Source organism: Ctenopharyngodon idella, chromosome 9 (assembly GCF_019924925.1).
Source record: "Ctenopharyngodon idella isolate HZGC_01 chromosome 9, HZGC01, whole genome shotgun sequence".
Classification (NCBI taxonomy): Eukaryota; Metazoa; Chordata; class Actinopteri; order Cypriniformes; family Xenocyprididae; genus Ctenopharyngodon; species Ctenopharyngodon idella.
The window spans coordinates 13,154,598-13,179,923 of record NC_067228.1 but is presented as its reverse complement, the minus strand read 5'-3'; the positions used below and the strand labels follow the sequence as shown (position 1 = coordinate 13,179,923).

General features: G+C 37.0%; 1 protein-coding gene across 1 annotated transcript; it reads left to right on the top strand.

Annotated features, from left to right (window-relative positions):
* Positions 1-686: 686 nt before the first annotated feature.
* On the top strand, positions 687-24,742 carry htr2aa (5-hydroxytryptamine (serotonin) receptor 2A, genome duplicate a). Its single transcript, XM_051906427.1, has 3 exons — positions 687-1,599; positions 14,328-14,528; positions 20,049-24,742. Exons 1-3 carry the CDS (start codon positions 1,131-1,133, stop codon positions 20,852-20,854), a joined length of 1,476 nt encoding a protein of 491 aa, XP_051762387.1. The 5' UTR covers positions 687-1,130; the 3' UTR covers positions 20,855-24,742.
* Positions 24,743-25,326: the final 584 nt, after the last annotated feature.

Below are 25,326 nucleotides of genomic sequence, written 5' to 3'. Positions count from 1 at the left end.
GATGGAAAGACAGATATAGGGATAGATATACATTCAGGTGGATGGATGGATGGATGGATGGACAGATATAGGGATAGATATACATTTAGATGGATGATGGATGGATGGACAGATATAGGTATAGATATACATTTAGGTGGATGGATGGATGGATGGATGGATTGACAAGATATTTGTATTGATATGTAGGTGGATAGATGGACAGATAGAGGGATAGTTAGACATTTAGATATATAGATGGATGGATGGATGGATGATAGAGGGATAAATAGACATTTTGATGGATGAATGAATAGATGGACAGACATTTAGATAGATATACAGACAAATTGATGGACAGACATGATATTTTATTTCAGCAGTCATGATAATTTGACAATTCAGTCTGAAGCATATTTGTCTTCTCAAGGTATGTTTGTGTGTTTATATCTTTGTCTGAATGTTTTCTTAATCTTGCCTATTTCCATCAATCACATTTTCTTTGGGCCTCAAGAAAGTAGAGTGTGTATTTGTGTTGCCTGTCATGTTAAATAAGCTCCCTGATTCATCTTGGTAGTTGCAGACGCAGGTGCAGAAGAAAGAGGGGACACCTGAGAAACTTTCACTAAACCCCTGACTCACACTTCTCTCTCTCTCTCTCTCTCTCTCTCTCTCTTTCTCTCTCTCTCTCCCTCTCACAGCACAGCTGGATTGAACAGAATGATCACTGACTTGAGGAGGACCAGACTCTTCTAGCTCACACACACAGCCAGAGAGAGCAGAGAGAGGGAGCGAGAGAGAGCGTGTGCTCAACTAGCAGGTCATCCAGCTCATAAAATCTGTTGTGTTCTGACAACGAGAACAGAGAGCAGCAAGAAGACTTCATTTAACAGGCACAACACACTGCGCGTTCTGAAATGCACGGATTATGGAAACCACATTTTATCAATACACCGTACATTTCCAGTGTTCAGGCTTTTTGGTGACAGTAAAAGAGTAGCAGGAAGACTTCAGGAGTGTTTTTAAAGAGGACAGAATGAAGCAAACCTCTGGACTCATGGCTGTATGAAAGATGCCATGAAGAAAAGAAGGATATATCACCTCTAACTGAACTTGTTTTTGACAGTCTATCAGTGTTAATAAGGGACATTATGAACTTGCATGCCAACATTTCAAAACCTGTATCCAAAAGCATCTTCATCTCTTCGAACCTGATGCCCTTTGACCCCGACACCTGGACACCGAGCCCGGACATCATGCTGGGTAATGTGGTCCGTAACAGTTCGTTTGGCTGTAACAGAAGTTGGGCTGATACAGAAGCATCTGTCTTCCCCAATCTATCCATCAGCGGCACTTCCAGTGAAAGGAAAGAACAACTGTCATGGCAAAGGTGCAACGGCGAGATGAGTAAAGAGGAGTTAGTTCGGAAAAACTGGGCTGCTCTGCTGATTTTGATTGTGGTCATTGTTACGGTTACCGGGAACATTTTAGTAATCATGGCTGTCAATCTGGAACGAAAATTGCAAAATGCCACCAATTACTTTCTCATGTCACTGGCAGTGGCAGATATGCTTCTGGGACTTCTGGTCATGCCTGTCTCCATGGTGACCATTGTGTATGGTGAGTCTGCTTCGATTTTGACAGTGGCAAATGGCAATAGGTGTGTACTGTAGTGATGTAAGCTTTCATTTACACAGTGTTGAATTTTCTTGTGCGATTCTGTGTAACAGTAATGTGTGGAATGCTAGTAATGTCAATGTCAAAAGCCATGGTGTGTATATCTATCAGGTTTTAGTAGTTTTCAGCTAGTGATTTGAAACCATATAAAGAGTTATTGCCATATGAGTTTCCAATGGAAAAGTTGGAAGTACACTTGCTGCTGATTTTAATAGGGGGCAGAAGAAATTTTCCCACCACATACTTTGGGATTTTCCCACCTCCTACTTGAAAATAATGACTGGAATGGTGACCGAAGTCGGACATGGATTAGATTGATTTATCCTAACCTCAGGGAGAAGCGTCATTTGATGTGTCAAAGATGGCGGCGACTGTCGAGCATGGCGCGGCGTTATGTTTATAATGTTGTATATATAATTTTTTCTCTTTTTTCTCTGCTATTTTATAAACTGTAAGTGACGAGCATTTCATGTTCATGACTTGTTTTTGCCAAAATTGGCATAAAAACACAATGTTCTCATTGAGTTGTGGCACCATCTTGTGGTGTATTTGGGTGTTCCCCTTCCAACTTCCCAACAAAAATATGATTGGAGCGGTGAAGGTGCAAGGGATATGCAAGACTAGTCAACTAAATGGTACGCCATTGAAAATACTAGTTGATTACATTTAAATCATTTTTTTTAAAACATTTATGTTTTTCTTTATATTTTTACAAAGGCTACGTTCAAATTGCGTTAATGACGTTAATGTTACGTTTTTAAAATAATAAATTATTTTGAAAATTGGATATCTGGTGTGGAAAACAATGTAATTTAATTTCAATTCAAACCTTGTATGCGTTTTCATTGACAGCGGCCTCAGAGAAATATTCACACGAAAAATGAGGTGTGGGAGTATTTTACTTAGAAAAAAACAAAATATTGTGGTGGCAATATGTTAATGAAGTGAATGCTTATGTTTTTTTACAACATTGATCATAATGCAAGGCAAGCACATTGTTGCACATATACACACAATGTTTTTTTTTTTTTTGTTGTTGTCTTCAGAGGGTTTGTTTACTTTTAGACTAGTCAACTAGTTGGTTACATAATTTCTGTTTAAATGTCAGTGAAATTAGTATTAGCATACTTAGTGTAAATCTAAACCAATCACATCCTCATTTTATACTTGTAAGCAAATGTTTGTGTAAAGTAAGGTATATGGTGTAATAGCACACAGTTTGAAATGACTTTGAACATGAATGCAACATACAGTATTTGTGGCATTTAATGGTAATTTCCTAATCTAGTACTACTATTCTGACTCCCAGTATTTTAAATAACAGAATGGTTTTGATTCACTGGTTAGTTGTTTTCAAAGATGATATTTCATTATTTTTTTAAATATATTTAATATGTTTATGTATCGTTTCCACATTGTGTTGTTAATTTCAATTCATTATCTGTCATGTCTCATATGTCGTGTTTCATTAGGGAATTGTTCATTTCTGTGTAATTTGTTATTTGTCTACTTAAAGTGGATGTGTTAATTGATCATTAGTGGCCTTGTGTACACTGACGAGGGTATTTTCATGCAAAGGGCTTGCTGGATGACATTGTAGATTATTTTAATTGCTTCTATATTTTATAATGAGTCCAAACACATGAAAAATGCATGATTAGCACACAAGCTTTTATATTTGTTTATGATGGAGTTTGAAGATGTGTTTACTATTCGAGTGGGAATAAGAAATGTGTTTTTATAATGGAGCTTGACAGTGAAATGTCATTGTCACGCTGCATTTCAGGCTGTTATCAGTGTGCCGAGGCAGCGGCTTTGAAGAACTCTGGGACAGAGAGGTTAAAATCGCATAAGAGTGTGCATGAGAGAAACATGCCACCCTCTTCACCGTTGCCATCTCTCTCTGTCTCTTCTGCTCATCTGTCCCCTCTGTATATGCTGTGGGAAGTATTAGTGCTATTAGTCAGACTGTGGATGTGAATAAATGTCATGTCATGGTTTTAGGACAGAGTCACATGTTACAGCTGAAACCTTGTTAACATTTCAAGGTGTGTGTGTGTGTGTGTGTGTGTGTGTGTGTGTGTGTGTGTGTGTGTGTGTGAGAGAGAGAGAGAGAGAGAGAGAGAGAGTAAAAGGACCTCTGCTGCTTAGTAAATGTGTCAACCGGTCAAACAAAAGAACCCATTAAAGGTGATGATGCAGAGGGAGAATTTTGAGAGAAAGTCTAATTATTTTCTGGACTGATGCTATTCAAATCCACTGGATGCTTGAGAGATTTAGCACTTCACCTGTACTCTTATGAAGCAATTTGTCTTTGTCTCCTAGCTGGCTGTCCAGTTTTGTTATTTTGTTCAGGAAAAAATGACAATATTGTTGGCCAAACATTTTTATTCACCTTTATTTTTCCTGTTAATTGGCTTGATTAAACTCTGTCCTTGTGTTTGACGGTTGAGTCATGTTCTGTCTGTTCCATTCTCTTTTTGTTTGTTTGTTTTTTTTTTTTGTCTCGCAGTCTCACATGAATGCATGTGCATACACAAACACAGATTTTCCAGAGAATGTTGCTGTATGAATTATAGCTTCTATCTTTTTTTTCCAAAGCAAAACATTTGGACTGTGAGTCTGTGGGATTACTTTTAATAACTTAGGCAAAATATTGAATGAATATTGTATTTAGAGAAATAATCTTGTTTTAAGTACTAAGCATGTGACTCACCACGGTAGGGATGCACCGATATTACAATTCTACAATTCTAAATTATATTATTAATATATTTTCATATTTATTTTATTTACATTTTTCAATTGTAATATTTTCATATTAAAATTCTATACTGTTTTGTCTAAAATTAAAAATAAAAAACTAAATCCTATAAGTGAATTTAGTTTTCACAATTATAATGTACAATATGAAAAATATTCATTTAGTGATTTGCTAAAGATTACATTATTAAATTATTAGTGTTTTTAAAGATTAACTTTAAGTGTTAGATCACAACCAAGTTAATCTAAATGTAAAAGTAAGGGAAATGAGCTGTACAATTGAATATCCAATATTGATTGATACAATAAATTCAGAAATCTAATATAAATTTGTGTAACTGATATGGTACTGTTATATTGTGCATCCCTATATAACAGTGTTATTGTAGTACTATTTATACACTATTATAATATACACTGCTCGGCAAAAAAAAAAAAAAAAAAAAGTTGCCTTAAATAGGCAAATACTTAAGAGTCAATGATCGGATCATTATTGCAGTGATTATTATGTTTCTAGCATGTTATATGTTTGGCATCAGTTCTTCTAACCCTAATTGATGGAGTGTGTAGCTTTTCATTTCTTAAACAGCCCTGTAGGAAGACACATCATGGCCATATTCCATGATGACAAGATTCATCAGGCTCAAATTGTGAAAGAATGGTTGAGAGGGAGCATGAAGAATCATTTTCACACATGAATTGGCACCTCTGAGTCCAGAAATTAAATTCATTATAAGTCTTTGGGATGTGCTGGAGTAGACTTTACAGAGTGCTTGACTCTTGCATTGTCAATACAAGATCTTGACCAAAAATTGACAAACCTCTTCATGGAAATAAATGTTGTGATGTTATTTCCATTAAAGCAATCACCTAGATTAAAAGACCTCAGCAACCGCATTACAATGCCCTGGAAACCAAACACAACTGCTAGGCAAAGCAGTGACAAGTTTTGCACAGCAAGTGTCAATTGCATTTTCTTCAGAAAAAGCAAAAATTGTCTTGTTCAGAATAAGCTGTTTGATCAGATGATAATTAGTGTGTTTTTGAATTGATAATGGCTGGATTCAATAGGCAGCTGCTCTGTATTGTTTCAGCACTGGCCACATGCAGCCACAGAGGAAGAAAGCTAATCACTATAATACTGTAGGCTGCTCCCCCCACTTCAAGACTTCAGAACAGTGTATTTTAACACCGATATTCTGATAAAGAACATTGCATGTAAACAAACATTCAACAAAGTAACACAGACATTGAGAGAGACTCAAATAAGGGTATTTCCTGATGGACAAATGTTTTTCATTAGAGAGGTGACCTGGAGGATAGTGCTCATGCTTCGGCACGGTTGCGCGGTTGGGGGGCAATGAGTTTGAATCTAGCTTGTGCCATTTTATATCTATTATCTATCCACCCTCTTCAGTTTCCTGGCAATTCTTTTTTCATACTATGGCAAAAAAGCCATAAAAAAAAATTGAAAAAAGGGTTATAACAGTAAGTGGGGGGGAACAAATTGTGCCTGCTGATAGTGTCGTTTATTTAAGCAAATATGCAAATCCGTAACAGCATAAATGCCCCCACAAAATTAGTCCTGAGCACAATTTGCACACCATGTTTCTTCATCTTGAGGACTGTAAAGCATCTTTCCTACACTGCAAACCCGCCACCTGAATTGGCTCTTTAAAATGCAACCGGCCTGGATGTTTGATCGGTTATAATGCTCTATCTTCATTATTTGATCATAATTTGTATATAAACATCTCTCTTAAATTAAACTACATTTATCGCCTGTTTTCCATACTACATTAATAGCGGCTGTTTGTAATTTGCTAATTGCAATTTCACATCTTTTTCATAAGCCATAGTGTTCTCCACCTTCACATTATCATTTGAGGGAATGTCTTAGGGACATTTCATGAGAACTAGTGATGAGGCTTAGTGTAACACCACTGAAACCTCCACCGAATCACTTGTAAACACAGACTGATTCCACTGGTCTTAGAGAAGAGCAGAGAGGCTGAAGTGCTTTCAGAAGAGAGAAGATGGCAGAGAGAGTGAGAAATTGACACAAAGGACAGAGATCTTTTAAAAAAGTCCTCAAGAGAGGGATCACATCAGAAGCAGCAGGGGTGATAAAATCAGAGAGGAACTCCCATTGAGTCTCAGCAATGCGCTGACGTACTAGAGTCGTGACAAAGCATGCTCTGAGTAATCCAATGGTAATCAGAGCTGTTTTATAAATAGCAGTGCATGTTTCTAACCCATTATCTGAACAGGTAAGAATAGCAATGTGTGTATGTGTGAATCAGGGACATTATTTCTAGGATGCAATGGAGTCAGTGCCTCCTCCTCCTCAAAAAAAAAAAAGAAAAAAAAAAAAAAAAAGCTGTTAAAATAAAGTTGAATAATGGTCCTAAAAGAGGATGACTATTAATATCTAAACAACAGTTAGTAATAAAATAAACGAAATATGCTGCCTATTATTGTAGTTAACGCATAAACTTAATGTGACTTGGTTCTAATGAATGTGATTTAAGTGAATGAAGCAATAAGCTGTTACAGGTCACGTGTTATAGTGAGTATACCATGGGTAATGAGAATTAAAGGATTAGTTCACTTCAGAATTAAAATTTCCTGATAATTTACTCACCCCCATGTCATCCAAGATGTTTTTGTCTTTCTTTCTTCAGTCAAAAAGAAATTAAGGTTTTTGAGGAAAACATTCCAGGATTTTTCTCCATATAGTGGACTTCACTGAGGTTCAGCAGGGTTGAAGGTCCAAATTGCAGTTTCAATGCTGCTTCAAAGGGCTCTACATGATCCCAGACGAGGAATAAGGGTCTTATCTAGTGAAACAATCAGTCATTTTCTAAAATAAAAAAATATATATACTTTTTAACCACAAATGCTCGTCCTGCACTGCTCTGCGATGCGCCACACATTACGTAATTGGAAAAGTCACACGTGACGTAGGCGGAAGTACGGATCCAGTGTCTACAAAGCGAACATGCAAAGATTAAATGGCCTTTACAAAAAAATGTAAAACAAGGATGTCAGACGATTTTGAAGTTGGTGGAGAAAATGAGATGGAGTTTTTCGCCCTACCTTTCCAACGTGATTACGTAATGCGTGGTGCATCGCAGAGCAGTTCAAGACGAGCATTTGTGGTTAAAAAGTATATATATTTTTATTTTTTTAGAAAATGACTGATTGTTTTGCTAGAATTCAGGCCAGCTGATAATACCTAGAATATCAAAATCAACCGCAGGCGGTAGATCCTTCTCCTATTTGGCACCTAAACTCTGGAACAATCTTCCTAGCATTGTTCGGGAAGCAGACACACTCTGTCAGTTTAAATCTAGACTAAAAACGCATTTCTTTAACCTGGCATACACATAACACATTACCAATTTATATTTTCAAATCTGTTAAAGGATTATTAGGCTGCATAAATTAGGTCAGCCGGAACCGGGAACACTTCCTATAACGCCTGATGTACTCGTTACATCAGAAGAAGAATGGCATCTACGCTAATATTAGTCTTTCTGGTTATCCCGAGGTTCACCGTAGTCAACCGGATCCGGGCCGTATCCAGGTGAGACCAAGGACCTGCGCCTTGACACGACCACAACGCAGCCCTGAAGTATCAGCAGAGATTGAGTCAACTAGATCATCCACTGTGAGGGCCTCATCGACACGACAGCCACGACACAGTTCCTCAACAACCGTCCATACCGGCGTGATGAATACGATCCTCAATTGGATGGAACTGGAATAAATACTTTGAATGTTGCGATCCTGTCGGACTTATGATAGCTACTTGAATCGTAACAAAGCACTGTTGGCCAGAGGAGAACTGGCCCCCCGACTAAGCCTGGTTTCTCCCAAGGTTTTTTTTTTCCATTTAAACACCTATTTGCCACTTGTCTGCCACCTGATGTCACCTGATGGAGTTTGGGTTCCTTGCCGCTGTCGCCTTTGGCTTGCTTAGTTGGGGACACTTGACATTTGACTTGACATTTGATATTCAACAGTGCATTGACACTATTCTTTTAAGAGCTGCTGTGCAGCCAAATAATGTACCAGTTATCAATGTAAAGCTGCTTTGACACAATCTACATTGTAAAAAGCGCTATATAAATAAAGGTGACTTGACTTGACTTGACTAGATTATTCCTTGGCTGGGATCGTGTAGAGCCCTTTGAAGCTGCATTGAAACTGCAATTTGGACCTTCAACCCGTTGAACCCCAGTGAAGTCCACTATATGGAGAAAAATCCTGGAATGTTTTCCTCAAAAACCTCAATTTCTTTTCAAATGAAGAAAGAAAGACATGAACATCTTGGATGACATTGGGGTGAGTAAATTATCAGGAAATTTTAATTCTGAAATGAACTAATCCTTTAATATGATGAAGACACCAGTGTCTTCATTGTTCCTCTTTCTGTTTATTTTTCCAAAGATTGACAGTTAGGAAAGCCACAATAAATGGGATCAGAAAACACACAGACACTAATTTCCCAATGATTCTCTAAACCTCTAAATCTCCCAAACGGCTCCACATCAGAGCTCCAGCATTTTCCCCCGCCGCGTCATGTCACCATGACGATAAGAGTGTTCCAGAACAACACTCGAAGCTCAATAGCTGCCGTTAATACAACATTGATGGTTCTCTGGCACAGGTGGTCTCTAGGTTGCCACGGCACTCACGACTAAAAAGAGAGGAGTGACTTAATGAGCAGCATGAAGGGCTAATGACGAGCATCTGCGTAGACTGAAATATATCGTTCATTTCATTCTCATTAGGGCCTTGGCCACAAGCACAAGCACATGACACCTGTGCCACATCAGTAATGGCTGCTTAACTATTCTCTATTAATCATACATCTGCATTGTACATCTAGGGTGGGTTGTAATATCTTTTTGGATGGTTATAGATAGCCGTCATCACTTTCCTAAATGTGAGCTGCAACACTTTTGCGTTTCCACTATTTCATTCCAAAAGCCCGTGTCTTATAACCACACACAGTTCTGTTTAATCAGGTGCTGACTGTGCTGGAATAGCACTGCACAGTGTGGATTCAAATTAGGTCATTCTTTTCAGCACAAACACACCTCCGTTCTACGTAAATTAGGATTATAAATTGCGCTTTATTAAAAATAACTCAGCGCTGTTTGCCTGCCGCAATTATCCTTGCGAAAAGAGATGTAAGTTTTCTGTTTATCATGAAAGCAGTTAGTCATCAAATGATGGAGAACAGCACTATTACAAGGCATACAGTATATCCAGATGTGTGGTAGAGTCGAGCACAATTAAAGATATTAAAGAAAAGTGAATAATAGTGGCACTAAACCAATGCAAACAGCATGTGCAAGTCATTCTTAATGTATTTATCCTTAAATGATTGTAGAGTTGATTCTTCCCACTTCCAACCCTCTCTTCCTTAAAGGGATTGTTCACCCAAAAATGAAAATTCTGTCATCATTTACTCACCTTCAAGTTGTTCCAAACCTGTATGAATTTTTTTCTTCTGCTGAATACAAAAGAAGATATTTGGAAGAATGTCAGTAACCAAACAGATCTCGCCCCCCATACTGTGTGTGGTCATATTTATTTTTCCTACTATGGAAGTAAATGGGGGGCGAGATCTGTTTGGTTACTGACATTCTTCCAAATATCTTCCTTTGTGTTAAGCAGAACAAAGAAATTCATACAGGTTTGGAACTACTTGAGGGTGAGTAAATGACAGAATTTTCATTTTTGGGTGAACTATCCCTTTAACAAAAGAGCCATTTGTGATTCACAAAGGCACAGCGGTGTTGATAGTGATCAAAGCCTAAAAGCCAAGATGAGTATAGGGGGTCTGCTAATTGTCAAACCTTTTTTACTGTCTGCTGTAACCTTAAGATGTAATCTGGTGATTTGCTTCAGCAAATGGGTTTTTATCTCACGTTTACTTTTTTAACACTATCAGATAGGTTTAAGTTTGGGTTTAGTGTAGGTGGGATGTTTTTCAAATGCGATAGAGCATTATTAGCACCGCTCTCTCGATAATTCTTTTCCCGAACTATTGTCATACGTACAATATAATGTAACAATTATGTAAACAACGTAAAAATGTTGCCATATTCACATTTATCTGTTTCGTTTAAAAATCACAAATTGGCACTTACTAGACATTTCACTTTGAAAGTGTCACAAAACCTGCAAGATGTCTTTTTTTTTTTTAGAAATGTCGCCACAGACTTGTTTTTCCAAAGAGCCTGAATTGTATAATAAATTTAAAAAAAAAAAAATAATAATACAATGTCATCATGTATATTGTGCATCTTATCACATTACGACATAGCAAGTTTGAATATGTGGAAGTACAAATTAGATTTTGGATTAAGAAGACTTAGTCCAATATTTATATGGGCTATTTTTCTGAAACTTTTATGATTTTTTTTTTTTTTCTGTCTTTTTTTTGATAGCTCCTGTTCACTTTATGATTTGTGGAAAAAAGGCATTAACATTCTTCAAAACATTCATCCAGTCATACAGGTTTAGAACGATGATGATAATTATAGAAGAATTTTAATTTTTCTGTGAACTCATCATATTTGTTTGAGTTGTTTTCAGGACAAACAAGAGGTAGAGAGGAAGTGAGAGAGGTGTGTGTGGGCAAGGAGGGGGTGATTAATTAGTCTGATAGATTCAGGGCTGCTTAACGAGGCAGAGGATGAGTTCAGGAAGGGTCAGGAAAAGCGGGGTGAACCAGTGGTATTGTAATTATCCATCTACCGACACAAACACACATGCAGACATACTCCTCGTGACATTACAGTGATTTTCCTTCTTGCCTTAGGCAAATATCATGGACTTTTTTTTTCTTTTCTTTTTCAACATGGTGACAGAGTGACGCATATAATCATGCCCTCAGTGGTCATTTCTTCGGCATCCAGCTCAAATCAGTACTTACATGAAATGCATTTCAAAATGTGCTGGGATGTCTTTGCTAAGATTTGTCATTCAGCTTGTTGAAATCTTGTGCTTATGGTCAAAAGGCAAAGCTTTTAAGGCGGCAGTGCTGTTCGTCTGTGTGTGTATTCATTGTTAATGTTGTCAGAGAGGCTGTATGGTTACATTTGTCAGAAAGGCTATATGGTGTGCTATTTGTATATAGTTTGCTATAAATATAACCTAAACCTAACCCTAACAGAAAACGTCCTGCATTTTTACAATTAAAAATATAATTTACCCACCTATATGCATTTCTTTCTTCTGCTGAACTCAAAAGAAGATATTTTGAAGGATGTTGATAACCAAATAGTTTCAGTATTAGTTTGCCATTGATTTCCATTGTATTTTTTTGTCCATACAATGTTAATCCAACAGAACCAAAACCAAAATTCTTCAAACATGTTCATAACAACATGAGGGTGAGTAAATAATGACAGAATTTTCATTTGTGGGTGAGCTATCCCTTGAATTTACTGTATTTTATAACATTTTTACAAATTACGATGTCCCAAAAAGAAGGTTTTGCCAAATTTAGCTCACTTCTGGGTACAAATTTGGTTTAGTCGGTACACATACACTCATTCACACTCACTGCTTTCTAAGGTGTCCTTCAACCAAATCAGGATATTATCCTGCATGGCCAGATAACGTTTGGCTTTCATCTGAGCAAAGGCACAAACACTCTATGGATTTGAGGGAATTTGTCAGGTTTTTGTTGGGTCTGAGTATTAAACGCTGAGTATTACCCTTCAGTAATTAGGGTGTCCCCTGAGCTTGTACCGATGAGCAACTCAATTAGACAAACTGTCTAAAGGGTTTTAAATTGAGTCTTTGCCCTTCATTGTTTCTGTTTCCTTTTCAGTCACAAGCACAAACACAGATGCATGCATCTCATAGACAGCACACACACATCCACAGCCATTTGATATTAATGGATTATTAATTAGCCTCTGGTTTTGATGCGGCATCTCTTGTTTGAGCTTTATTAAATAAAGCCACAGCTGGCAGAAGCCTCAGAGCAGAGAAAGAGATGACGTTCTTCGTCTCTCATAGTCTATTCATAAGCACCTCTTATGCCTGCCAGTGATTGACCATTTATTCGTTTAGTTCTGTATTTTCCTTTTTGTGCATCTTTCATCAAGACTTTGATTTTTATTTATGCCATGATGCATACCGCTACATCAAACAGTGTCCCCATCTTAATATTCTCTAAAAAGACCTTCATCTCTTCATATCATAAGCCCTGATCCTCTCTCTCTTTCAGCCTATGCTCTAGGCACTTCCCACAAAATGGGGCATAAAAATAAGACCTGAAACTCATTTTTTTCTTTTCAATAAATAGTCATTGAAATGAGGTGCTTAACCTTCTGAAAATGTTGATCAACAAGCTCAGAAGACTTTATTTTCTGTGATTTGTTGTAATATCTGAAACTCTCTTATTGAAATTTGGGACATAAATTCAATTTAATTTAGTCTAAATACAGTTTTAAAAAATCTAATTTGTGTGGTTTTAAGTTTTGGTAATTAAAACATGCTAAAATTAATTTAATTTTAAATTTATAATTAAAATAGTAGTTTCTAGTAGTTTCAGTCTGTGTACAGTCACATGTCTGCATCTCATGTTCATAGTAAAAGGCATCTATCTTTAGCTAGTGTGTCACCCAGACTTCTTTTTATACCTCAGTACATAGTGAAGGCAGGAGAGCGTGGGAGCTTTTCAAAGCTAAAATAATGTTATTTACTCACAGTTTATCTCCCATGCTGCCGCATGCATTTATCAAACTACAAACTGAATTTTAGCTGAAGCCCAAAAACTGATATTTTCTTCTGCAGAGAAATTCACAGAATCTTTTTTTTTTGAGCATGACTTGAACTGTATGGAAACCACAGGTTTTCAATCACTTTGAAAGAACACAGTAAACACAACACACACAGGGAAACTAATGTAATACTGTGACTCTGCTGAGGTAACAATCCAATATCAAACCTGAGTGAGTTCTGATGAAGAGTGTTGTTTCTGAAACTCAGGTGTGCGATTGTGTGCTCTTTGTTTTGGTGATTGATGGTCTTTATCTATTTTTGCTCACAAGCTCTGTATATTCATTCACCCACATATATGACCATTCTTCCCTTCACTTCCTCTCTCTTCATGCATGCCATTTTCTGCATCTCCTCCTCCTCCTGTTATTCTCTCACCCATGTCTTTCTCTATATTTTTCTACCTCATTTCCTCTTCCCTTGAAAGTCTATTTTCTTTGTGGCACTTCATTTGTGTTGGGTCTTTTGGCTTTTACTGCTATGCTTCATTTCAAACTTGTGAAAGTGAAAGCACTAAAAATAAGAAAGTACCTGACAATAACTGCAAATTTCTGTAAATGTATTATTAATTCAGCATTTCTCCCCTTCATGGTTTGTGTCTGTGTGTGTCCTGTACAAAGTGCCAGGAGTGTTAACAATGAACTTTACAGTTTCAGTCTGGTGAATGGTGGATGGTCATTTTCTGCCTGACTGCCCACAGCGGAGTGAGTCAACTCTATTGCACTTACAAAACTGAACTTACTCTTCAGGATGGATGGATGGACAGACAAACAAGCTGATAGAAAGACAGACAAGCTGATTGATAGATAGATAGATATATAGACAGACAGACAGACTACATTATTGTTGAAATGAATTTCTAGAGTATTGTAGAAATTAAACTGTTTTTCATCACCAACAGAAAACAGAAAAGACTGTCTTGTGCTGTTTTCATGAGCTCATCACACTCATGCTTTCCATTGAAATCACTCACTTGAGCTAAGTGGACAAAGCTAAATTACCTCACAGGACACATTAGTATTCAACAGAGAAAAGTCAATGTTGTCAGTTTTATTCCTTCGGTTTGATTTTCTGAATATGTTTCTCCTCTTCAGGTTACTCCTGGCCCCTCCCTGCATCAATCTGTCCAATGTGGATCTACTTGGATGTTCTCTTTTCCACTGCCTCCATCATGCACCTGTGCGCTATCTCCCTGGACCGTTATGTGGCCATCCGGAACCCCATCCGACACAATCGGTCAAACTCCCGCTCCCGTGCCCGGGCCAAAATCACGGCCGTTTGGACCATCTCTGCAGGTACAACATGTGGGCAAGACCTGTGCTGTAGCGTGACGTGAAGCCATGATTATGAAACTGTTGTGAACAGGACATCATTCTATCTGATGAGTCATGACTCTGATCAAATTCATGATAACATAGTATTAACCACTGACTCTGCTTTCAGAATATGTGAAATCCTAGAAAAATTTCCTTTATTGCCTTAAGATTACCTTGGCTGTTTAAGGACACTACTAAAAAGAGGAGTGATCCAGAGAGGGTTTTTAAATGTTTATGTGTACTTGAATTTGAATTGCTTTTTGGACTAGAGAAATCAGTAGCTAATAAACCTCCATGCCTTTTGTCATTCACCAGAGGAAAGGCGATATGATATTGAATGCATGAGGGGGAGAGAGACAGAGCTGTTTGAGCACAAGTTGGATATCTGTAAATCAGAAGTAAAATTGCAGCAATATTCAACTATATTATAGATTGGAACTGAGAGGCAATAATGAGACCTGCAGTAGTGACTGCAGCTTCATCAGTATCCTGCTGATTATGTCAATGGAGCGCCACAAGGAAGAAATAATTGAGAAGGCGAAAAAAAATAGCATAACGGAAAGCTGATGGAAATGAGATTTTAAACATATTCAGAAAAAATTGCTATGGTTTTAGCCTTAGCAAGATGGAGCCATCATTTTACCGATTGTAAATACACACAAATAACATTTTCATGCTTTTCAAGCTTGCTTGGAAATTATTCTCAATAAAAAATATTGTTCAAAAGTGATATTTACCTTAATGTTTCTTTGATGTATTTAATTTCATGTATGCTCTATACTAAAAGTGTTGTTGCCTTGGTAAATAAGTACACTAACTTTTGATAAAACAATATTATTAAATCATTGAAATGTGATATAATAATAATTTGTTTGGAATTTTTTTATTTATTAAGAGACCAATATTGAAAGTCATATTAAAAGTCTTGGACTGGGACAAAACAAAAGTAGCAAAAGATAATGAAGGCATGGAAAAAGTTTCTAAGACAGTTTTAGAATGACCTTTATAAAACAAAAGAAAAAAAAACTATTAGTTTTAATAAAAATCAACCTCTGCAGTGCCCGAAGAAATGCCCAAGCTCTGATCTTCTTCAAAACGACCTCAAACCAGCCCTGTTTTTCGATCTGCGTGCAGCACAGTCAGAAATGAATTATTATGAGCAGAAAACGTAATAAAGTGAATGTCACAATGCCATTTGCATCACTGTAATGCAAAAAGAAAAAACAAAACAGTGTAATGAAACACATTTATAATGCAAAGTAATATAACTAAAATCAATAAAGACCTATACAGAACTATTCTAAAAATATCTACGCTAATAAAGCAGTTAAACTGTGCCGTTACACTTTTGGATAGAGCTTCAGTTTCCAGAACTCCAGTCTCAAGCCTCTGCCAGATTCAGAGTGGTCACGGAGCTGGGAGCTAGTGTTGTTTTAAAGTGAAGATGAATTTCAGATAGTAATTATGTATCGTTTTGGGATCAAAGAAGACCTACTAACATTTCAGAGATTAGGGCTCTTTGAGCATGAGTCAGATGCTTTTCAAAGAACAGCATGTCAGGTTGTTAAGACAAAAAAGTGCTTTTGTAATTATCAGTTGAGGAGGCGCATGCCACTGAGATGCGTAATTATCTGTCTTTTATACTGGAACATTTGATGGGTCTTCCATCCATCCATCCATCCATCCATCCATCCATCCATCCATCCATCCATTCATCCATCCATCCATCCAGTATTTGTAATGCAAACAAAACAGATCAACTATCCCCCTTCCTCTCCATGTTAAATGGCTCTTAATCTGCTTTAAGGCAAGACATTACAAATGAAACCATTGTTTTTTAATGCACTGGTCAATTTTGAGATGTTAAGCTATTTTGCTTCCATAGCATGTCTTCTTCCAGACACATCTAAGTGTTTTTGTTTCTACATTTTATCTATTTGCATATGTAGATTTCAATTACGATACATATCTGTTTGTTTATGTTTTGTTACGTTTTCTTAAAATTAGTTTTTTTTTCCCCTCATGCACAGATCCACAAATTTCCCCTTCAGTAACACTTCAGTACATATGCCAAACTTTCAGAGGGGTTGATACATTGGCTGAATTTTATAACATTTTATTGCTAAAAAAATGGGCTGTTGAAAGTTCTTTATTTATTTATAGAGTGATAAAAAGAGACACCCAAAATCCTCTCAGTAAAAACATTTAACTTTTAATATATCAACAAAATGAAAATTTTAACCTGGCTTTATCCAATGTTCAGCTCATCTGCATCTTACATAATATTTAAGAAAACTTGCAATACAAAACAATTGTCTTTGATTTATCATCTGTTGAAGTGTGGTGATATATTGTTAATATTTTTACCCCATTCACCTGTAGTGTCTTGCCTTCAACATCAGTCAGCACATAATGTCTATAACTGAGATGAGGACAAGAGCTGTCAGTGGATTTGAGCAAAGCACCGTCATCTCCACTTAACATTATAATGCTGCTTTTCTAACTTTTTCCTTACTTTCATCTCTGTTCTCCAGGTAAGGATGAGAAATGTGATGTCAGAAAAAGTTGATAGTGAGCAAGATAAAGTAATCCCACTTTAAACTCACTTTTGAAGGAGAAACCTTACCGATATATAATTTTAATCTCCTCATCTTCCTCTCAGATTTTGACACTCTTATCATAGTCATCCAAGACCCGTAGTTATCCATAGACGCAGAGCCAAATCCAGATGCATCATTCAATGGCACGGGGTCCATTACGGCATCCCCCCACCCCCCTTACCAGCTCTGTTTCCCCCAACAAACCCCAGAGATCAGACACGATTTGCAGAGATTTACTGTTGCCATGGAGATGTCTTATCACCATGGCAGTTTCACTGAAAGTTTGTCCTTGAGCGATACAAGCTTTCCATTTGCAAGATGCTAGCGGAAATGAGAAGTATATCATATACAACATTATACAGAACTGAACACTGATGGTCGTAAATAGTTGGTTTATTGAGGTTATGCTTCCAAACTGTTATAGGCAACGAGAGGTAAAAGTCCCATCAATTACTGTGAAATAACCCGAAGGCATGTGACAAAGATGGACATTTTCGCTGCCTAAGCATTAGCAATATATCTAAGTAAGTAGAATAATATGAGCCTGTCCTTCAACAAGAGATCCATCAATCACAGGGTTCCTATTGAGCCTCCCAGCATATTTTTACTAAATATACTCCACCTGCACTCTCAGTTTGAAGCAGTTTAATGATTTGTAAATAAATGATGTATTAGTGCTTGAAACAATTAATGGAAAGTGTTTACACATGATTATGAGCCAAGAGCTATTTAAAGATGATCGCCTCTTTTGAAACAAGATTTGATGATGGGGGATCAAACAGAATCTGGGCTGTTAAACTGATGTGTGTGTGAGAGTCTGTTTCTCCTTAAAATAAGATAAGCGATGCTTCATGGACTAAGACATTTCTTAAGTATCAGTGTTAGTCAGGTGATACTCCTTTCCAGACCAAGTGAACAGCATATTATGTGTCTCGTTATCTTCAAACTTGTATGTAAACCACACTCTCTATTACTATATGTTAAAATATTTTTTTTAATTATTTTTTATTATATATTTATTGTATTTTATTCATATTTATTACGTTTTATTATTTTAAGGGCTGTTAATAAATAATAGTATTTATTATTACTTTTATTATTATTAATCACAGCTAATCTAATGTAATTAAGAGGGTCTTTTTCCACCACTTTCTGAAAAAAATAAATAAATAAAATGAATAAAATGGAAATAATGTCAAATTTGCAAAATGCATTACCGCCATTGAAAATAAAAACGTATTAACTGGTGTTAAAGGAATAGTTCACTTTCAAATAAAAATTTCCTGATAATTTACTTACCCCCATGTCATCCAAGATGTCCATGTCCTTCTTTCTTCAGTTGAAAAGAAATTAGGGTTTTTAATGAAAACATTCCAGAATTATTCTCCTTATAGTGGACTTCAATGGTCTCCAAACGGTTGAAGGTCAAAATTACAGTTTTAGTGCAGCTTCAAAGGGCTTTAAACAATACCAGACGAGGAATAAGGGTCTTATCTAGCGAAACGATCGGTCATTTTCTAAAAAAAAAAATCAACATGTATATGCTTTATTGGCCCTGCCCCAAATGGCACACTTTTATGCACTTTCGGTCTTGTGGACTTACAATGGCTGCCGCGTGCGCGTGTCCGTTAAGTCCACGAGACGTAGGGTGTCCCATTTGTAAATTTTAGGCTTCAGAAGGGTGCTCGCGAGCGCCCCCTTTGCGGCCGATATGCGCCCTCTATGCACACTTCAGCTGAGCCCGCACTGGTGCGAGCTCCACGGCAGACTTCTTCCCGAAAGTCAAAGTGACGTTACGTCACAAAAGTGCGGACTCGTAGGAAGGCCATGAGTGTTTAGGGTCAGGGACAGGGACATAGGCACAAATGATCACATCACAAGTGCTTCCACCAGAACGCGATTCCGTATTCTTCAAAAAGCTTACGCTAAATGTCCTACGCCTTCCCTATTCAACTTACGGAAAAAACGGAACTGGCGCCGCGTTCGTTCCGTAAGTTGAATAGAGAAGGCGTAGGACATACAGCGTAAGCTTTTTGAAGAATACGGAATCGCGTTCTGATGGAAGCACTTGTGATGCGATCATTTGTGTTTATAAAGCATATACATTTTGATTTTTTTTATAAAATGACCGATCGTTTCGCTAGATAAGACCCTTATTCCACGTCTGGTATCGTTTAAAGCCCTTTGAAGCTGCACTGAACTGTAATTTTGACCTTCAACCGTTTGGAGACCATTGAAGTCCACTATTAGGAGAATAATCCTGGAATGTTTTCATCAAAAACCTTAATTTCTTTTCGACTGAAGAAAGAAGGACATGGACATCTTGGATGACATGGGGGTGAGTAAGTTATCAGGAAATTTTTATTTGAAAGCGGACTAATCCTTTAACATGCTATTATGAAAACGCTATTATTTATAACAAAATGATATGTAACATATACTGTTGTTAAAACAATTTATTAGGGCTGTTAATAAATTGTAAAATTGATTTATTATTATTAATCAAAATGAACCCCACTTTGATTGTGATTTATACAAATTGTTTTACCATCATTAACTGATAAAAAAATCACAGAACAGTTATAATGTTAGAATTGCTAATTGCATTAATGCCATTAAAGAGAACAATGAATTGCATGTTAATGTGTTTTCTATAAAAGTTACGTTAATTTACGTTTGCTTGGACAAATGGACTGTGAAAAGGACATAGATAGAACAGATGCATATGTCATAGACAACTGCAGGTCACACAACTTTAGTGCTTTTGTGTGAAATAAGCAACTGTCATCATTTCTTCTCTTTTGTTTACGTTTTTTGCCACTGTGTTTTTCGGTCTGTCACGATTTCTGCAGACTAAACTAAACTACAAATGCACTTTCTTCCCTCTGTCTTTATGCAGGCATCTCTATGCCAATCCCAGTGCTGGGTCTGCGTGATCACACCAAAGTTTTCAAGGATGGCAGCTGCCTATTGACTGACAATTCTTTTGTGTTGATTGGGTCCTTTGTGGCCTTCTTTGTGCCATTGACCATTATGGTGGTGACCTACTTCCTGACTATCAGCGCTCTGCAGAGTGAGGCTACGCTCTGCCTTGATCAACTGGTGCCCAGGCCCAAATGGAGTACAGGATTCACTCTGAACTTCCTCCCTGGCCCATCATTCTCACCCTCAGAGAAGAAACTCTTCTTGCGGCGCTCGTTGAGCCGCGAGGCGGGGACAGAGTCGGGGGTTGTGATGCCACCTTTCGGACGGCACAGCGTACAGTCCATCAGCAACGAGCAGAAGGCCTCCAAAGTTCTGGGTGTGGTCTTCTTCCTGTTCGTGGTCATGTGGTGTCCCTTTTTCATCACAAACGTTTTGGCAGTGGTTTGCGAGCCGGCGGCGTGTGACACTGATATAATGAACGGACTGTTGAATGTGTTTGTGTGGGTTGGTTACCTTTCCTCTGCCGTTAACCCCCTGGTTTACACACTCTTCAACAAGACTTACCGCTCTGCCTTTGCTAGATATATCCGATGCCAGTTTCACGAAGAGAAGAAACCGCTACAGCTAATTCTGGTCAACACCATTCCACCGCTGGCCTATCAGTCCACACACCTGCCGCTCACTGGATCAATAGGCAATGGGGATTTCTCTCTGCCCCTTCCCAATAAAAACCAACATCTGTCCAAAAGCCGTAAAAATGAGAGTGTCAGCTGCTTGTGAATTCACTCAATGAACTCACAAAATGCCAGCCGTAACCCTGGATTTTCTTCTGAGTCCGTGTTTGGCATTCTATCTTTCTTACCTCTACAGAAATCAGCTCTGATTGGTCTAAAGTATTAGTATTCAAAGCCCAACTGCAGCTATGAACAAACAGCATCACAGTCCATGACTTGATCACAGGGTACTGATACATCAAAAGACGTTCGTCTGACCGGGATCTGTCCTTAGTACCATCAGTGTCAGTTGAATCAATGGGATAAAACTTCTCTGGTTATAAAAATTGTATATAAGTGTTAAGTCAGAGTTTCGGTTTGATGTCAGGACTTTTCATTTTTATGTAGCACTTTATATTCCAGAAGGCAAAGTCTAAAATCATGGGAGTTCAGCTGTGTTTTGTTTACCATGTCAGGTTTTTGAAAACAAGTGTGGATAAAAGTTGTGATGTGACTAGAGTTTTGTACTGTGTCAAACGATTGAGATGCTGTAGCCTCATTCATAAGCTGCTGGTTTATCATTTTACGTTTGCATTCAATGTCATGGAAAAGAACAAGAATCCTATAGAAGCCTGTTTCCACTTCAGAGTAAAAACTAAAAGAGGTAATTGTGAAATTAAGTTTAAAATAAGAAATAAAGTCAAATTGTAAAATGATAAAGCTAAAAAATACAAAAGTACATATGTGAGATACACAACTTCTCAAAAGTTTGGGGTTGGTAAGATTTTTAAATATTTTTGAAAGAACTTTCTTATGGTCACAAAGGCTGCATTTATCTGAACAGCAATATTGTAGAATATTACAGTTCAAAATAATGGTTTTCTATTTTAATATACTGTATTTTAAAATGTAATTTATTCCTGTGATGGCAAAGCTGAATTTTCAGCAGTCATTACTACAGTCTTCAGTGTCACATTTGACTCTGAGGTGGAAATGGGCTTCCATAGAAACCTCCTCAAATAAAGACTACAAAAGACTACAATCCAGATCAGAAAGCATGCTGCTTGACCAGTATCTTTGTGGTGGTAAATAACATAGCTATATGTTAATCCACCAGCTAGACCAGCACCAAACTGGTAACCAGCATAAACCAGCCTGGACCAGCACGGAAAGTCAAAGCTGTTCTTTTCAAACGGGAACTTAGTATTCACTTTTGCAGCTTGTCATTTGGACCCATCAAAAAAAATTTCTGAGACATTTTGACATTCCACATATTGTTCAGATAGTGGCAGTACTCAAACCTAACACTTACCTTTGTCAGATTTGAAGTTCATTTAAAATGTGCTTTTAAAATCACCGGTAAGTTTTTAGTTCTGAATATGTACCTCTGCATTCAGGGTTCCATGGCAACACAGAGAGCGATCTCAGGACCATTCTTACATCGCCACAGGTTCAAATCTCAGCACCTTGTGATCAGCACCTTTCTGATTCTATTTCCAGTGTCTGAATTGACAGTGGTGTTGTTGTTGTTATGGTGACGGTCATAAACTTGTTTGCAGACATTGAGTCATCTCTGTTTCATCTTTCTGAGTGGATAATTATGCAGGTATATATGTTTATATGTGCAGTGTTTATCTGCCCTCATTCCATTATATCATAGATATTTTGAATTAGCTTGAACAATAGAGCTGTAGATGTTCTGAAGAACACTCAGTTACAAATGTTTTTCTGCCAGCCTCTGTATTTATCAAGTCCCCCGCTTATGGGTCTTTATTTGGCTATGTTATGGGAGGCAATGACAGTAAGCACATGAAGTTACATTAAGCCACACTTCACATGTGTAACACAAGGTGACTCAGTAGTGTGCAGAATGTGGCAAAATGATATCAGAGGACAATAGAGCTATTCAGTTCGTAGTCCTAAAATACAGAAACAAGCATTTTCATAAAACCATGGTAGATAAACATGACTTAAAAACAAAATATGCTATTATACAAACCCATAGAAAACTCCTGAGCGAACAAATTCACTGCTTCCGAAACCGAATACTTCCCTACTATATAGTATGTGAAAAACAGTACACAAAAAAAGAGTAGTATGTCTGAATACATAGTATTTGAAAAACAGTGGGTAAAAAGTAGCCGGATGATGACCTACCCCAGATAGCAGCTTTGTGCCGGCCCAGATCCGGCCTACATCTGCCACACATGGCATTATGATCTGGGCCACATGTGGCGTAGAATGATGGCACTTGGGCGGACCGCTCCTGTTTGCCAGATCTGAGCCACAAGCAGGCCATAGCAATGCCACATGTCAGCCAAGAGCAAAGAAATAAACCAGAACTGGACTTTATCTGAGCCACAAAATCTTTATATATTATTTATAGAATCATCTTAGTATTAACAAGCCTGCTAACAAGCAGAATCACTGAAGGAAAGAAGAGAACAGAAAAAAGAGAGAAACAGAAACACAAGAGCTACAACTGACTTCAGCCACAGCCTTAGATGAAATCAAATGAAGATAAAAGAAGACATTAAATCTCTTCAGATTTCAGCAGAGGAGGATTAAACAACTCCATAAGTATTACAGCTTCACATATTACTAACCAGATTGACTTTATTTTTGTCATTCATCTACAGTTCTTATTAAGTTCTTATTGAGAATTAACAGAAGTTTAACGCTCATGTTTGTTTCATTTGAAGTCACCATAATAGTGATTGGTGTTTCTATTTGGGTTATTAACTCTTATAAGATGTTTTTTTTTTTTTTTTGCCACTGTGACAGTGTGATTGTCAAGCACATTTGCAGTAACAAAGAAAGCTGAAATGTGATCAGGTGATTTTTAACTATTGATAGTTTTCTAATCATCATGAAATAGCCTGAATCACTGATGTCATTTGAATGTAATAATCGCATTGGGCTGTAATTAATACATTTAAATTACAAACCCTGTTTTACTGCAACATGACATCACACTTTACTGCAATAATCAGTTTGAAGACTGAAGATTAAAAAAATGAGCAGAAAAAAATAAACCACAATGACAAACACAGATATGAGCAATCAGCGTATGAATCTCAACGATGGTGACAACAAAATATTCACAGAATCAGATCAACTCTGGACATTACAAAAAGCTACTAAAAGACAGAACAAAAACCACAGCAAAAAATAAAAGCAAATATTTAGAATTAAAGAAAATAATAGGACAATTCAGCTGCCTATTTTTTTCATGCTGTGATGCATGCTTGGAGTTTTGTACTATTGTTCCCAGCATGCATTGCAGCATGACACTTTTGATTGTCACCTTTGTTGAGATTCATGTGCAGATTTTTGATGTCTTTGTGTCAGTTTAGAATATCTTATGTGTATTTTTTTTTTCCTGATCGGTTTTGTTTCTATTATAAGATTTTAGCGACGGTCTGTTTTGTTTGGTTGTGAAATCCCAATTGGTTTAATTTTGCTATGAGATTTCAATGGTAGTCAGTTGTGTTTTTTTAAGAGATCTCAATAGCATTCAGTTTCATTTTTTTACAAGATCTCAATGACTATCCGTTTTGTTTCATTACGAGTAGTGGTGGCGAGATGAAGCTTCATGAAGCTTTGAAGATTTCAAGTCAGATGTGTTGAAAAGTGGTTAATTTCTCGAGGCTTGGAATGCACGCAGAGACACCTGCTGGTCAATGGAAATGTGTCAGCGCTAAAATGCGTGCTACATGTTTCACGAAGTCTTGATACATTAACAGATACACACATAAACCCATGTTAAATAAATAAATAAATTCATAAATTCATTCATTCATTCATTTATGCATTCTTTACGAGATCTCAATGACGGTAGGTTTGTTTCTTCGTTCCTTTACGTGATTTCAGAGACGGACGGTTTTGTTATATTATGAGATCTCGATGACGGTTGTTTGTTTTTTTCCATTATGAAAGGTCAGTTTTGTTTCGTTATGAGAATTCAGTGATGGTCGGTTTTATTTCTTTACAAGATCTCTGTGATGGTAGGTTTTGTCTCTTTGTTCATTTACGAGATTTCAAAGACAGTTTTGTTTCTTCATGAAATTTCAATGATGATGATAATAAAAATAATAATAACCTTTATTTTCTATAGCGCCTTTAAATGTACATCTCAAAGCACTTTACAGAGACAAATAAAACAACAAAACATATAAAATAATACACAATATAAAATTAAAATTAAAACAATAAAATACACCATATAAAATAAGCACAATAAAAAATGTATACAATTATTCAATTAAAAGCTACCCTAAAAAATTAGTTTTAAGGTGAGATTTAAAAATGCTAAGAGATTTAGCTTACCTTATCTCAGTCAGTAAAGAATTCCATAATTTTGGAGCATATATTAAAGAAAAAGGCCTATCTCCCATCAATCTTAAGCAAGTTAAAGGAACAGTTAAGAGACCAGTTTCGGATGAATGAAGGTCATGCATTGGAGTATAGGGAATTAAAAGCTTGGTCAAATGCCAACCAATGTAAGGCCTTGTAAGTAAGCATAAAAATTTTAAAGTC

Coding starts and splice junctions, on each gene's coding strand:
- htr2aa (XM_051906427.1), top strand. CDS start 1,131: ATGAACTTGCATGCCAACATTTCAAAACCTGTATCCAAAAGCATCTTC. Junction 1,600..14,327: donor CATGGTGACCATTGTGTATG/GTGAGTCTGCTT, acceptor TCTCCTCTTCAG/GTTACTCCTGGCCCCTCCCT. Junction 14,529..20,048: donor CGTTTGGACCATCTCTGCAG/GTACAACATGTG, acceptor GTCTTTATGCAG/GCATCTCTATGCCAATCCCA.